Source organism: Panthera leo, chromosome B1 (genome assembly GCF_018350215.1).
Source record: "Panthera leo isolate Ple1 chromosome B1, P.leo_Ple1_pat1.1, whole genome shotgun sequence".
Classification (NCBI taxonomy): domain Eukaryota; kingdom Metazoa; phylum Chordata; class Mammalia; order Carnivora; family Felidae; genus Panthera; species Panthera leo.
This window is the reverse complement of record NC_056682.1, coordinates 125,659,823-125,675,518: the sequence shown is the minus strand read 5'-3', so window position 1 is coordinate 125,675,518 and position 15,696 is coordinate 125,659,823. Positions and strand designations below refer to the sequence as shown.

At 40.1% G+C, this 15,696-nt stretch overlaps 1 protein-coding gene across 4 annotated transcripts in view; it reads left to right on the top strand.

Annotated features, from left to right (window-relative positions):
* Positions 1–14,665, top strand: part of BMPR1B (bone morphogenetic protein receptor type 1B) — a 412,316-nt gene extending 397,651 nt beyond the window's left edge. For all 4 annotated transcript variants that reach the window (XM_042935858.1, XM_042935857.1, XM_042935859.1 and 1 more), the window contains 3 exons: positions 5,283–5,458; positions 8,862–8,992; positions 10,804–14,665. In XM_042935858.1, the coding sequence (XP_042791792.1) occupies positions 5,283–5,458; positions 8,862–8,992; positions 10,804–10,929 (433 nt within the window). In that variant the 3' untranslated portion in view covers positions 10,930–14,665. The remainder of the gene's footprint in view (positions 1–5,282; positions 5,459–8,861; positions 8,993–10,803) is intronic.
* Positions 14,666–15,696: the final 1,031 nt, after the last annotated feature.

The window sequence follows — 15,696 nt, the reverse complement described above, 5'->3', positions numbered from 1 at the left end:
ACCACGTCAGTAATGAAATCTGTCTCCCAGCAGGTCCTATTGCTTCTCCCGTGTGCCTACTTCATCAGCCCTCCTTGTCACCTTCAGAAGAGGAAAATCTTAGTATTGTATCCTTTCATTGCCTTCTCTTCCCTTCTCTGCTGCCATTGTCTCACACTGTCAGTGTGCCTTGCTGCCCTCTCCCTGCCTAAAGCAGTTGCCTTGAGGACCCTTGATCACTTTGTATCCCCGTTGGATGAGAAGGAGCCACTGAGAGTGTTCGAATGCTGGAAGGTTTGGTCTCCTCTGTAGACCTCTTACACCACCATGCTGCCACTTTCTTTATCCTACCACTGTCATCCAAATGATTTTGGTCAGAAATAGGAAGTTTGTTTTCATGCCTCTTTATGTAGTCCTAGCTGAGGGCATCCTACATTTTGAGAATCAAATAAAATTACACTTCATCAGCCCTAATCCTACTTAATACAGTAGGGAACTCGGTTTCATTCACAGCGCATCTGGGGACCCTAAGGAACTGTTTTCCTCTCTGTCCTATCAGCCTTATATCTTTGATATATGTTCTATATATATGTTTGCTATACCTCCACATAATATAGTGGCTGATTCTTTTCTTTGCCGAACACCGTCAACTCAAGGTTGAAGAGAGCTTTGCTGAGATATGTTGTAGGGCACTGTGTAAAATTTAGTCATAAAATTCATGCCACCATAACATTTTCCTGATCTTTGTTTCCTACAGAAGCTTAACATCTTGTCATGACTCTAGGTCAGAGGGGAGAACCCTTTTTCTCCCTAATTGACTTGCCTCTTTACCCCCAACCTCCCAAATTACTGTTTATTTTTTATTCAGAAAATTTTAGGTGTTTTTATTTAATCCTGTCCCAGCCCACTGTCCCTAAAGTTCATAAAGAAAAATACCCAGTAATGTAAGATTCTAAAACAATTTTTTTTCCTGGAGAGGAAGTTGCCTGACAACCCTTAATTTATTTTGTTCAAAAAAATATATTTATATTTATATTTATATTTAGATATATTTTTTTAAGTTTATTTATTTTGAGAGAGAGAAGGAGAGAGACAGCGTGTACACACATAAGTGGGGGAGGGGCTGAGCGAGAGGGAGAGAAAGAAAGAGTCCCAAACAGGCTCTGAGCTGTCAGTGCAGAGCCTGATGTGGGGCTCGATCCCATGAACTGTGAGATCATGACCTGAGCCAAAATCAAGAGTAGGATGCTTAACCCACTGAGCCACCCAGGTGTGTCATTCAAATTATATTTTTATGTTTTTTCACATTCTACTTAAGCCTGTATCATACTGGTACATTAACAGGGATGAAAGCCAGTGTTGGATCTAGTAGAAGGATTAATTATTAAAGTGTAAGTAAAAATATCTACCCCTGTAGTCCTCTAAACCCAATTTTTCAGTTATGAGCCCTTTGTGCAAATATTTCTAACTCTTCTCCATTGGAAGGCAGGAGAGATCATGTTTTCCTCTACAGTGAACGTGGCACCCATGTTTTTGATGGAATGTTTTTCCTGGTAGAAACTCATCTTCTCTACTTTGGTCCACTTTTGCTCTTCAGAGCCTTATGTTTCCAACCTATCCCTTAATCCTTGAAAGGTACATTTTTCTTGTTCCTTACCCTGCTGAATTCTTTTCCTTTATAATATATTTAATTAAAATATATTTATATATACAGAAAAGTATAAAAAATAATAAGGCACTCATGTAACAATTGTTATAATGTTAACAAAGTTAACAAGTTGCCTTATTTTTATCTGGTCTTTTTGTTTTTTTTTTTAATGCAATGTTGAAGATAGCCCTTTTCATTCTGCTCCCTATTTTATTCCCCTTTACCCGACCCGGAAGTAGCTAGTATCCTGAAGTTGGTATTTATCTTTGCTCTGAGTGAGTTTATGATTTGACCACATGTACGTGTGGCCGCTGCAGCACAGAGGATTCTTTTGTGCATTTAGAGTTCGTTTCTCCGACTCTACCCTCCTTGTACAGTATCTGTCTTTTCTCATGAACTGCCCCTTCATGGAAAAGGAAGCCAGGGAAAGCTGAAGGAGCCCTGACCTTTCCTGTTTCTTTCTTCCTCCTTGACCCCCTCCTTCAGGTACTTTATCCCCTATTCTTACATGCTCTGCATGTAAGAATCTCTACTTACCGCCTCTTTTTCTTCCTGGTCCCCCAGTGTCAATATCCCTGGCTTCTATTTTTGGTCTTGAAGATGAACAAACTTACTTTTTCTCTTCCCTAATTTGGGAGCAGCTAAGATAACGTTACTGAAAACCTGAGAGAGAGCTGCAGTTTAATTACTTTCCAATATAGAAACACTCCTGAGTGAAGAGGGGCTGGAGCTATATATGTCTTGGAGGGTCTGCCCCTTTATAATGTTTGATATGAAGTACTTATAATTGGCGTGTTTGTCATTTAAGTGTAGTGCTGAAGGCATTTGCCATTAGGTTAACAGTAATCTTTTGCAATGTTACTTTGCTTAACAAAATTTTATTTAACCTCTTAGATATTGGTAATGTCTCATTTTATGGTCTATATACAACAGAGATTTTTTAAAAATATTTTTAATGTTTATTTATTTTTGAGAGAGAGAGAGAGAGAGAGAGAGAGAGCATGAGCAGGGGAGGGCAGAGAGAGAGAGAGAGGAAGACCCAGAATGTGAAGCAGGCTCCAGGCTCCGAGCTGTCAGAACAGAGCTCAATGCAGGGCTTGAACTCATGGTCCGTGAGATCATGACCTGAGCTGAAGTCGGACGCTCAACTGACTGAGCCACCCAGGTGCCCCAGAGATTTTTTTATATTTCTCTTTAAAGTATCTATAGCAAAGTTTACTGTGGACTGGCCTTTTCTTTCTTTCAGTTAAAGTGTATTATTTACCAACCATGTGCACAGCCCATTGTGAATGGAGAGGGATCAGGACAATTCTCTTTAGGGCTATGAAATGATTATGGTAGATAGTTAGGGCTCAAGGAGTTTACACTTTTAGGTTGGAAGACAGATACTTATTCAGATATTCTGAGGGAGGGTATCTATTTACATACTACTAGGGAAACACGAAGGGTGGGGAAAGGAAGGAAGAGAGGGGACAGTCGTGCCAAGCCTGCACACTTTTTGGGAATCTGACGGACCAACCAAATCCTTGATTGTATGTTTGTTCAGTGTTTGAGGGAATGAGAGTGTAGAGATGAACTCTGTGTAGTCTACCTATCAGAAATCTTAATTCTGTCATCAAGTGACTATTACCTTTCAGTTTACAATATATTGTCTCCATGTCAGACATTCTGTTAGCCCTTCCTGACCTAGCAAATCCAAATAAAGCACAAGAAGCTAAGAGTAAGAATGGGAAGGAGTTGCCTAAAATCTTTATCAAGTGTGGTCACTATATCTTTGGACCAGATACACTCTTGTGGGGCCCATGATAAGACTGGTCTTGATTTCGTCTCCCAGTCCACGTTCTGGAATATAATTTAGGCCCTTTGCCAGTTTCTTTCCATCTGCAAGCCCCCATGTTTGTTTCTTTGTATAGAAACCAGAATTCTCTACCCAGGCCCACCACTGTCTTCCTCTAATGATTCAAAATCATAAATTAGAACACATTAATGAAGTACCTACTATGTGCTCACAGAAGAGATGTCAGTATAATTAAAAGTGGAATTTTTGTGGCATCTTTGAAATCTGATATTTTTCATTTTATCATTAAGCTGCTTCTTGGCTCACTTTCTTCCAAGTCTATATTACAGACTAATATATATTATATAACATATATATATATATATATATATATATATATATATATATATATGTGTATATATATATATATATGCATGTATATGTAAATTTATTTATTTTCATTTTTAAAAATTTACACTTTAACTTTTATTTTAAAAACAAACAGGCTTTCTCAGAGCAGTAGCTCCTAGAAGATCCTGAGGGGCCTAATGAGAATACTGGTGGCCCATCTGTTGCAATAGCTTTATATTAAGGCTTTTAGCTGGAAATGAATTTAAAATGGTTCTAAGGATGAAGCTTTATGCGTTTTAGTAAATGTTAACAGTTTGGAGATCTGCAGAGAGACATCTGCCACCCTTTAAATTTTCCCAAGTGACACTGCATAGTTTCTGTTGTAGACAGTAAAGATGGAGGCAGGGAGATCAAAGCCACAGGTTCTTTCTGAAAGCCAGTAGTGTTTGGGCAAGTTTGGCGTTATTGCCTGTGACCCAGCCTGATAAATGTGATATTTGCTCTGTGTAACTTCCTCATGGAATAGAAATAACACGTAGCTGCTAGAGAGTCAGTGGAGTGTGATGAAAAGGAGAACACGTTCCCTAGGAATTAGGAGATAGCCGGGTTTAGCCACGATCCCCCGCAAACGGCAGTTTTAACAATGACTTTTTGTGTCTTTTCTGTTTAATAGTTTCTTCACCAAAACTGGGGTTTATTGCTCTTCCTAGCTCCACTAGTGTCTGCTGAGAGAATACTAGTTAACCTCTGATACATGCTTCGGACTGTGCTGGTCGCGATTTTACATACCTCGTCTTGGTTAGTTGTCAGCCTATCAAGCAATAGTAGTTTGACTTTACACATCTCCATTCAGAACTACGGCTGCAGCTCGCAGCACTGAGGCAGTGGTTCCCAAGTGCCATTCTACAGATTGGTGTCCACCCATCGTGAATTTTCTCCCAGTCTATGGGACATCATGGTGAATGGATCACGTCCTGAAATTTTCATTCACCTACTGATACTATGTTCAGTTATTCCTTTCTTCCTTTTATTAAGAAGTACATGTTGTAGATCCTGCTTATCAGAGTAAAACATTTTCAGGTCTTTGTTGGTTCTCTTCCTCCCTCATTTTTTAACTTGTTTGCACCTCTAAAAACCTCGCGACACTTGGTTTTAAAAATACTGTCTCAAACGAACCACCTTGGCATGTGCTCATGCCAATTTTCAGAGCAAAGCTATTAAAATATGAAGGGGAAGAAGATATTTTTAGGCATTTTTAATAGATATATAGCAATTATTCCGAGTGTATATTTGATCCAGTGGCAATGCAACCTTGTATGTTGTAGCTTCACTCTGCCATCTTCGTTGGGTTTTTACGTGTGAATATATAATACAACTCCTGGCAAAACATAAGTTTCAGGGAAACGTTATTCTGTGAAAGGCTATCCCTTCCCACCTTTCGCTAAAACCCTGTTCAGGAATCCCTTCAACTTGTCATTTGTTGGTCCTGCTCAGTGCTGATAGGGCTTTGCTTTCCTTTTTCCTCAGTGATACCAATGAAGTTGACATACCACCCAACACCCGAGTTGGCACCAAACGCTATATGCCCCCAGAAGTGTTGGACGAGAGCTTAAATAGAAATCACTTTCAGTCTTACATTATGGCCGACATGTACAGTTTTGGACTCATCCTCTGGGAGGTTGCTAGGAGATGTGTATCAGGAGGTAAGTAACAGTGATGCTGTTGGATCTACTACAGATCCTTTCTGATCAGAGATCGGAGTTAGCATATTGTCCACGATTGCCTTTTATTTTCCACCTTGTTTCGGTTGATACAGTCACAGTCCCCCCAGTAAGTGATATCTGACGTCTTAGAATCATCTCGGACTGCCTCCTTCCAGCTTCTTGTCACCAACCTGCTGGGCCCCATCCCCCACTCCAATACCCCATTCCTTGTGGCTTCCTCTACGCAGATTAAGGTACAGACAGAAATGTGGGGTGGGACACCCATTCTTAACCTCCCCCCACACTTGACTTTCTATAGTTCTTCTTCATAAAGCAGTTTGAAAACATCAGTTTTTATCAAAAGGAAATGAAAGCATAAGAGTATTACTACTGGTCATGATAAGTTTCCTACAAACAAGGATTCCCTAGTAAGACAACGCAAGACATTGCTAAATATTCAGAGGCATTATTAATGCGTGTAGTATCTCGCTTACTGCTGCATCATCTGTCTTTAAATAGATTCCATCACTTTTTAGGCGAGAAGCTGAATCTTAGGCTCTTCATGATCAAGTACCCTGTTTATGGTTACTCTCATGGCTGTGCTTGGTAAGAGACCGTGCTGCTGCTCATCACGGCCAATTTAAACTCACTTTTGTGAAACCCTGAGTTTGCCCATGCTTCTGAAAGTGTGGAGAACACTTCACTGGGGCTGGGGTTCATTCTCAAACCTGCTGTTTACTATCTGTGAACCTTTGACAAGTTACTCAGCTTGATTCCAGTTCTCTCTTCTTAAGAAGGAGGTGAATTAAAGAGAATTAAAACTTCCTGGTACATCAGTAGCTTTCAATACATGTTAGCTCTTATTTAAAATTTTCATTTTGGTGGGTAGGGGCTTAACTTCTATTTGGATTCATATTTAAATATAGAGGAGAAACAGTTAATCAACAGGCATTTAGATTTTGGTGGAAAGATCACGATGCAATGCCTTCTCATCACTCTGGGAATTCTGAGCCTATTAGAAGCTTAATTTAAAATAGAACACGTTCCGTCTAAAGTGAGAGAACTGCAAAAAGGAAAGTTGACATAGGAAATGTTTCCTAACATTATATACGAAGAAGAAAAGAGCAAACCAAAATAGAAGTTAACTAACTGTGCCTTGGTTCATGATGTATAAAGAGTAGATGAGCCTATTTTTGAATACTATGCTTACACTTACGATAGGTTTGTAGAAGTTGAAGGAGTGGTAAGTAGACTACAAGACTACTTCTCTAATTACGTTTTCCTGAACATCTAAAGCAAACAAGTCCACAGGAAACCTGTATTTGGAAGCCTGTGAGCTGGAACACAGGAGAAATGATTCTCAGCTTAAAAACAAGTTAGCCTTATAAAAACAGCACGGTATTAATTGCTTTACTAGGTCTGTCTTTGCCTATGGAGATTTGAGAGGTACTAAAATGTTGCCTTTTCTCTTTATGAGATTGACATATGTTTGTCAGAGACATTCCAGTCCCAGCTCTGCCCCATACCAACTGTATGGCCTTGGGCAAGGTACTGAATCCCTCAAAACCGACTTTTCTCATCTGGATAATGTGGGTAATAATGCTACCTCACAAACATGTTTATAAAAATTTAATAAGTTATACAGCATACTTACCTACATGCCTGATATCTAGTGGGTTCCTAATAAGTGAGTTTGTTTTCTCTTTCCAGAAAGGCAAACACACACAAAACTCTGTTCTCCAACACTTTCCTTTATGAAGATGGTAGAAGTTTTGGTCTTGTCTTTCTAGTCTAGGGACTATTGGGTGACCTAGATACATCTGGATGTAGGTCTTCTAAACCTGGGAAGAAAAAGAATTTTTGAGGTTTCAGACACCATTAAATGGCAGCTAATATGGAAGTTTTGATAACTTAATTGCATATAAGGAGAAAGAAGGAAGGCCTATAGTTCAAAGATAGACTTTGATTAATTCATAATTTTATGTGGTTGGCTCTGAGTTTGCTGTGGTACATATACTTGCTTACCACCATGTTGATAACGACTCCAACATTAGGCATTGAGGAAAATATGAGATGAATAAGACAGACGTGGCCCTTGCCCTCAAGGTGTTGCCAGAGCCATTGTCTTAAGAATTAGAAAAAGAGGAAGAACTCAAATGAAGTGTGAGCATCCCCTATGCTTTAGACCCTGTGCTTTCAGTATCTCCTATAGAGATGAAACACAATGGAAGGAACTGTTAATGTAGACGACACATACAGTCATGCTCTGTGGTCTCAGCGAGGAACAAGACAGTGAGTTGGAATGGTCTGAGGAAACTGCTGAACCTTCTCGTCCTTTAGGTTTATATATGGGTTTGAGTTTGCAAGAAAGGGCCTAACACAGACTCTTGCTTTTGTCAGAGTAAACCCCAGCGAATTTAATGATGCACTGGATAACCTGCCAACCTGGCGGTATCATCTTGTTCAGATAAAAGCAATTACGCTTCTGTGATAGATGATTCAGGATGGGGAGGAAAGGTGCTCCACATAGAGTGTTCAGAGCAGTATCCTCTAAGGACAGAGGCTGCTGGTAATTATTGTGAGGAATTAATCAGATAGGACTGAAAAGAAGATATAAGTAGCCTGCTTTTCTAAAGGACAAAAGGAATAAGGTAGAAAGTAGATACCAGGAAAAATGAAACGGAATTTCTCACGCTAAGTGCCATTTTCCTAAGATGACATAGATTTGTATCTTAACCCTCCTTTATGCAATACCTCTTTTTTTTCTCAAAGTAATGCATTTCTTAGAGAAAGTTGGGTGAAACAGAAAATTTAAAGGAGAAAATAATTAAAAATCAGACAGTTCTTGCACCTAAAAAATCATGGCTAGTATTTTTAGGTGTGTATAATTTTTTGAATTTTAAGTGCGGAAAAGTGCATTCTTATGATTAAGCAGAAAAATGTAAATCTCCCGTTTTGTTCGAGTAGGACACACTGCCAAATGTATTATGAGATTCATAATCTCATATTGCAATAATAGAAACAGTCCCATATTATGCGGTATGAGTTTGGGAGGTGCCTGCCAAGTTTGCATTGAGATTTAATATAGATTCTTTTTTTAATTTGGCACACAAAACCCTTTATGAAATTGGAAATAAATTTGAGATGCTTGTTTTACTTAGCTTTGGGAAATTAGAAAAAACCTGTAATAACATGTTTCATTAGGTTTTCTATTTATGTTTTTAATTAGATTAAGTGTCATTGGGGCACATGTAGTTTTTCAAGACTTATTTTGCAGTTTTTCAGCCTACACTTGTCTTTAGTACTGACAGAACTTTTTGAGAACGGTTTGTATGTTGGCCGTTTAGGTCTACCTCATAGAAAGTGATGATAATAATAGTTCAAAAACAACTCATATTTTCAGGTATAGTGGAAGAATACCAGCTTCCCTATCACGATCTGGTGCCCAGTGACCCCTCTTACGAGGACATGAGAGAGATCGTGTGCATCAAGAAGCTACGTCCCTCATTCCCCAACCGGTGGAGCAGTGATGAGGTAAGGCTTGAGGTAAACAGGTGGCTATGACCAACTTCTAAATAGACTCTTCTCTTTTTGCTGAAATTCCGTATATTCACTGCAGGAATCCTCCTTCTTTGTTTTGATGGTGACAGAAATGGTGCTTCACTGCAGTCATTTATGTGGAGCTAAGTGTAGTATGTTAAATTACCTGTTTCTTTTCTCCAATTTGCTTTTGCTACTTCTAAACTATATTGAGTGGGTTAACACTTAGCCTGCACAGTGGGTACACATTATTTCACTTGTTTGTGATGTCCTGACATTTGCATAAAGGATGTTCCTTCTGTGTGTGTGTGTGTGTGTGTGTGTGTGTGTGTCTTTGTCTTTAAAGCATCATGATTTTCTCCATGACAAACCAGCCTGCAACAGTCTCTCATCATGAGGAGAGAAAAGATAGGCATCTGCAGAATCTAGTTTTCTTTACACTGAAGGGATACTAGTTGACTTAGTTGAGCTGCCCAACTGTGCCACGGACCTTTGTTAACAGGCCATGATATGATGCAGTCTGAACAAACCCATATTCAGCCTGGCTCTGAGGACACAGTGATGAGACCTGAGCAGGTCTGGAAGGCAGCTCTTCAGAAGGAGGAAGCAAGTTAGGTGGCCTTGCATTTCCTGACTCATCTCCTCCTCCGCTTCCTCTCCATCCACGCTCCAAGCTTGTAAATTCACCAAGTCCTGGAGTGATCGGGCAGGCTGGAACATTCAGAGAGGAGTTTGAAGCATCCCCAGGGGGGAAAAAAAAGTAACCCCCCCAAAACCCACCCCACCAAACATGTACCAAAGCCCATGCCAACAAATGGAAAGAGCACTGTATATAAACTAATTCTTGAATGCTAAATGCATTTAAAAATAATCCTTGGTTCATTGTTTTTGTGTCTCATTACTGAAATGCTAAATAATGCAGATGTTTTCCAATGAGCTATGCAGAAAACTTTATGAGATCCTGGAGTTCTGTTATTTTGAAGGTGGTTACAGGCATTGGTATTATTCAGAATCCCTTCACTGAAGATTTCTAATGAAGTGAAATTGTGCTTTTCAACAGGAAGACCAATAATTGATGTGGCACAGGAGAACACAGGAGAAAGTTTTAGCGAGGCTGTGCACAGGTCATTAATCTTGTTAAATGGTACAGTGCGATGCTCTTATTGTAGCAGACAGCTGTGATTTAGGAATAACCATGTTTGTTTGAATAGTATGGAATTAGATAAAAGATTTAAGCTCATCGAGTGTTATAAACAATGTAGGAGTGTGGAGTGGAACACAGACTCCCTGGGTATTTTTGTATTTGTTTAATACGGACTTCAAAGACACTCTTCTACAATCAGCAAAACCACCTGCTTGCTACTGTCATAAGGAATACATGAAAATGTGTTTTAGTCATTTAGAATTTGTATGAAAAAAGAATTTTTTATGGAATTTTGTCTACATGCTTTTAGGAGTATCTTTTGAAACTATATTTACAGGGTGCCTGGGTGGCTCAGTTGGTTAAGCACCTGAATTTGGCTCAGGTCATGATCTCACGGTTCGTGGGTTCAAGCCCCGAGTTGGGCTCTGTGCTGACAGTTCAGAACCTGGAGCCTGCCTCGGATTCTATGTCTCCCTCTCTCTCTGCCCCTGCCCCCTTGCGCTCGCTCTCTCTCTCTTTTTCTCAAAAATAAACATTAAAAAAATAAAAAATATATATTCAAACTTCTGAAGCCTCAGACCAAAAGCCAGATATGAAATGGCCACCTTGCTGATAATCCCTGTGTCTCGTGTTACTCCAGCTTTCCTTTCCCTTCCCACAGTGTCTGAGGCAGATGGGAAAGCTCATGATGGAATGCTGGGCTCACAATCCTGCATCACGACTGACCGCCCTGCGCGTCAAGAAAACACTAGCCAAAATGTCAGAGTCCCAGGACATTAAACTCTGATTTGAGGGGAAAAAACAAGCATCTCTTGAGAAAGCCAGTAGATACTCTTCTGTTTGTGGGCAGAGCAAAAGATGTTCCAGAAGCATCCACAGTACAAGCCTTGAACACCATCCTGCTTCCCAGTGGGTTCAGCCTCACCTCTCAGGGAGCAGCCTGGACAAAGAGAAGTTCCCAGAAACACGTTCTTACCGTGTCTGTTTGTAGGAGGGAGAAACCGCTTGGGTAACTTGTTCAAGATATGACGCGTGTTGCTTTCTAAGAAAGCCCTGTATTTTGGGATTGCCCTTTTTTTTTCTTCAAAAGATGCTTTAATTTTGCCAAAATAGAACAAATAATGTAGATGTTTTAAGGTTTTTACTATTATAGTTTAATAACAACAAAAGGTCTTCCCAGAAATTCTGCCGGAAGGCAAGTTTTAAAATACCTTTTTCCATTAGTGTAATTTTGTTGCACTCTTCAAACCAAGAGACAGTCTGTGAAGTTGGAGAACACAGAGTGGAACTCCTCTGAAAATCTCCCCGGTTCTGCCTCCTCAGACCACTTTGGCCAGCCCTGAATTTAGGGGCCGCCACAGCAATGTGAATGCACCTGGGTACAGATGCCACCTGTCTGGGACCTCGTTTGGGGGTTCCTGCAGGTGACCCTTCGTAGCTTCAGACAATATGGAACAAATGAAGGTTTCATGTGACTCTGTGAGAAGTAGTAAGTGTTGATGCTTTTCTTTAGAACCACTTTGTGTTTCTGGTTCTTTTAAGGCGTTTCTGTCACGGTAAAATCCTTTCCTTTTCATTAAACACAAACAGAGCTGTTTTTAGGTGCAGAGAACTGACCCATGCATGTTTTTGATCTCTCAAACGAAAGGATCGATATTACATAAAATTGCCATCAGTTTTGTTGTAAACAAGCCTCTTTAAAATAGAGCTAATTTTGCTCCTGTGTTGTAAGAAAAATATGTCAGTAAGGTAGAAGATGAGGCTTGGGGGTGCAAATGGCTTGTCTCTTATCTGTGCAGGAAAGCCCGCCTTAGAAGCACAAGGGAAAGTATGCCTGTCTTATTTTGTATATAGATAATGACAGTTTCTTTTTGTTATTGTCTGTCTCTTTTGTGTCTGAGTGAAGGGAAGGAGAGAAAGCATGTCATATTAATTTAACTAAATTTTAATTTAAAAGTAGAAATATAACCTCCAGAGGGGACAGCAGAAGAGAGCAAGTGGAGGGCACAAAATATTATGGCTGCTGTGATTTATTATTCTAAGATAGATATGGATTGAGCATACTCACCCTAAATGATAGTTTCACGTCTTAAGAGTGCTGACTCAGTTTATTTTATTTTCATGACGTTCAGTTCACTTGTTAATTAATTTATTTATTTTTCTTCTCTGTGGCACTTGTGCAAAGCATCTCCTCACCTACTCGGCTCTGTGGGGTTTGAACTTTTGAGGAACGTGAGTCAGATCATTGACAGGGCCAATATTCCTCAGCAACAGGAACATAAAGCTTAAAATTGTGCACACCCCTCTCACCTGTATCCGTCTACGTTTCCTTACTGTGGTTTTCTTTTGTTTCTTAGAGATTCTGCAGTGTTTAGTAAAGAGTTGGGGAAGTACTTCTTGGTCTTTTTAAACACGACGTTCCTTCCAGAATACTCCAGGGGGCAGTGTTTTATAACACATTTTCACCAGTTGGTGCCTGAAGGATGGAGGGTGTTTGAAAATGTGACAGCTGCATGAAAAATGAGAAAATATTCTCCTCACTTCTGGAGTAGGCCTGCAGCTGGTGACTTGTTCAACCTGAAAACGTCTTAGAGCACAGAGTGGTTGTGAGCTGTGCTTACAGTTGGGGAGAACATCAGGAGAGAGTGTTCTGTAGTCAGCATTCTCTTCCCAGTGCTTTAGAGCCGCGTTTTGTGTGTAACGAAGATTTTCTTAACCCTTGAATAGGAACAAAGTTTGTTTCTGCCAGATTAAAAACACTCGTTTCCAAATAGAATTGTAATCAGAAGGCTGCTTTTAGTGAGATTAAAATCACCTGAATTGCAACCCAAAGGTTCCTTTCCCTTGGGTCACATTGTATCCCCTGTGATAGCTTGGAAGGAATGCGTGCGTACAATGAAGTGTGATAATCATCTGAGCCTTGGAGAGAAACTTCAGTGCCTCTAAATTAGATAATCTACAAACAAATAAGCAAACATTGATGCCCGTTGAGTGGGGACGCAGTTGTGTTTCTTGATTTTCCCTAAATTTAAGCGAGGTTGGGCTTACCTCTTAGATAAAAATGTGTGTTATTTTTGGTAAATTTTTATACATAGGTAACTTCAATCAAAATACTTTGTGGGGAGGTGATGATTTGAAAGTAAACTAGATTTGTAGGGGGGACTTGGTTCCAATGAAGAATGGGAAGAAATTAAAATAGTATCCAAATTTCTTCTATATTATTTGTTTAGTTGTTTTGGAAAAATCTATAGCTTGCTTTCTAATCCTCAACCTGATTTACTCACTATGAACATTTAAAAATTAGTCTTGATATATTTAAAAAGACCCATTTAGTTGTTAGTGTCTTTCAATGAGATAGGCATTTATTTATGAGTAGACTTTTCTTTGTATCTTACCCAAACCCACCTTATTTAGGGAATACTAAATTGTTCTTAAAGGGACTACCTACTCACTTCCAAATCATACTTTCTGATTTTTAAATTTTTAGTAGCTCAGAAATGAATTTTGTTTTTTTCTTTTGTCTTTCAATAGAATAAGTGGGAACCTGAAAATTACTGTAGTCAGTTGTTTCCTTTCAAGACTATTTCAAAGACTAAGATTTTCTTCTAATCACTCCCTCCCCTCCAAGGGAATCCTAAAATATTAGTTGCTAGCTAATGTGAGTTTTGTATGCTAAGATGTTCAGGTTTATAGTTTATGTATGTGTGTATATAGTATATAAATATATATGTATATATAAATATTATGTTCAGTTTGGAGTCTGGCACAACTCCATTATGTGGATTAGAGAGTAAAATATTATGGATGATAAAGTACTAAATGAAACATAATATTTATTTATGAAAGCATGTAGTTGGTTAAGTCACAAGTGACAGTGCTATGAACGTCGTGTATGAGGAGACAGGGCTTGGCCTTGCCAGACAGCACCGCTCACAGGCCACTAGAGACTGTTCTGTTTATTCTTCAAACATAAAGCTTCTTAGAAAACATGCCAAGATTTTGTTTCCAGGGAATTCCTTGACACATTTCGATTGTTGTGTACTCAGGTACAGGAAATACTGAATAACGACAGAATTTCGTGTTCCTAGAGTCATGCATAGTCATTAGACGTTACGGAGGTTTACGCCGTTGGTCTGTTCTGGTTCCTCTTTGTTTGTGAGCGGGAAGGCACTGAAGGCAATTTTTTTTTTTAAACTTGAATAGTTCTGCAGTTATATCTCTTTAGAAAACTCGGTCGCATAGCAGTGGAAATGAAAGAAGTGGCATCAGAAGTGGTTTAATTTAGCAATTATGATTCCTCTTGTAAAACAAAACAAAGAACAATGCCATATTTTTTGGAGAAAAGTTGGCAATATATAAGGGGTTTTGTTGTCTGTTTCAAAAGAAGATTCATTTGTGTTCTTTTGGGGAACCAGTGCCTTATTGAATTTGTATATACTGTAATTATTCAGGACTAGGGAACAAACAATTGTATTTGTTACAAATTGTATATGGCTTTGTTTTAACATTCCCCCCTCCCCCACCACCCCCCCCCCCCCACTGAAATAAAATGGATTCTTTATCCCCTTGGAAAGAACATGTCTGTTATCTTATAGTTGTGCCTTTTTTCCATCTTTGAAAATGTCACATTGTAACAGGCGGGAAGGCAGCCGTGGAAGAAAATGATGCAGGTAAGCTTATGTGTTTGGTGGCGGGAGAGCGAGATAAATGGTCTGATGGCTTCTGTCTTCTCTGTAATTAGGAGGCACAGTCATCTGTTGAGAACGAGAGGCAAGGTAGGGAAGTGAGGGGTTTAGGACAAGTGAGACAGTTTAAAATTGCGCCGTGGAAAATTGCAGCCAGATGGTTACAGGCAGCGCCGAGGGCCCGGTTCGCGGATGGGACTGACCGTGTGGCTTAGCGGCCGAGAGGGTGGGCCTGTGGATTGCCAGGCGGCCTGTGTGGAGCCTCTCATACCCTCAGTTGTGTGACAACAGACCTGTGTGCACCTCACAGAGACTCCTTTTCTGTCCCTTCAAGTTGAGAATAATATTACCTAATGTGTGACGCCATCCTGAAGACGAAGCCCTCCACGCATCCGGCATGAAGTGAGCGCTCAGCCATTGCTGAATATTAGCTGGCGGTACAAAGTCATGGTGCCACTTTCCTGTGTGGTTTCTGTCAGTCCCGAAGCGTAGGCCTGGGGCCTGCAACAAACATTCCCTCAGGGTTGAAGGTTTTCGGGCACATGTAGTCATGGATCATGCAAAACGCGGATCACCACCATCCAGGGAGATGGCTGACGTGGCCCAGAGAAGGGATTGAAGAGGAGGCAGCTGGTGGGTGGAGGGAAACTAGGTCCAAGGAGAGAGAACCCTTCCGGGGTTGGGTGGTGTACCAGCAGTGACAGGGGCTGCAGTCCACATGATGCTTCAGAGAGAGAGCAGCAAGGCTAAGGACGGGCAGGAGGGTGCGATCACAGGAGTGCAGGGATTTAGCTAGTGGACAAGATTATCGATACCGAAAGAAGAACCCAACAGTAAGGCTTTTGGAGAGGTCTTCACGGATCCTGGGG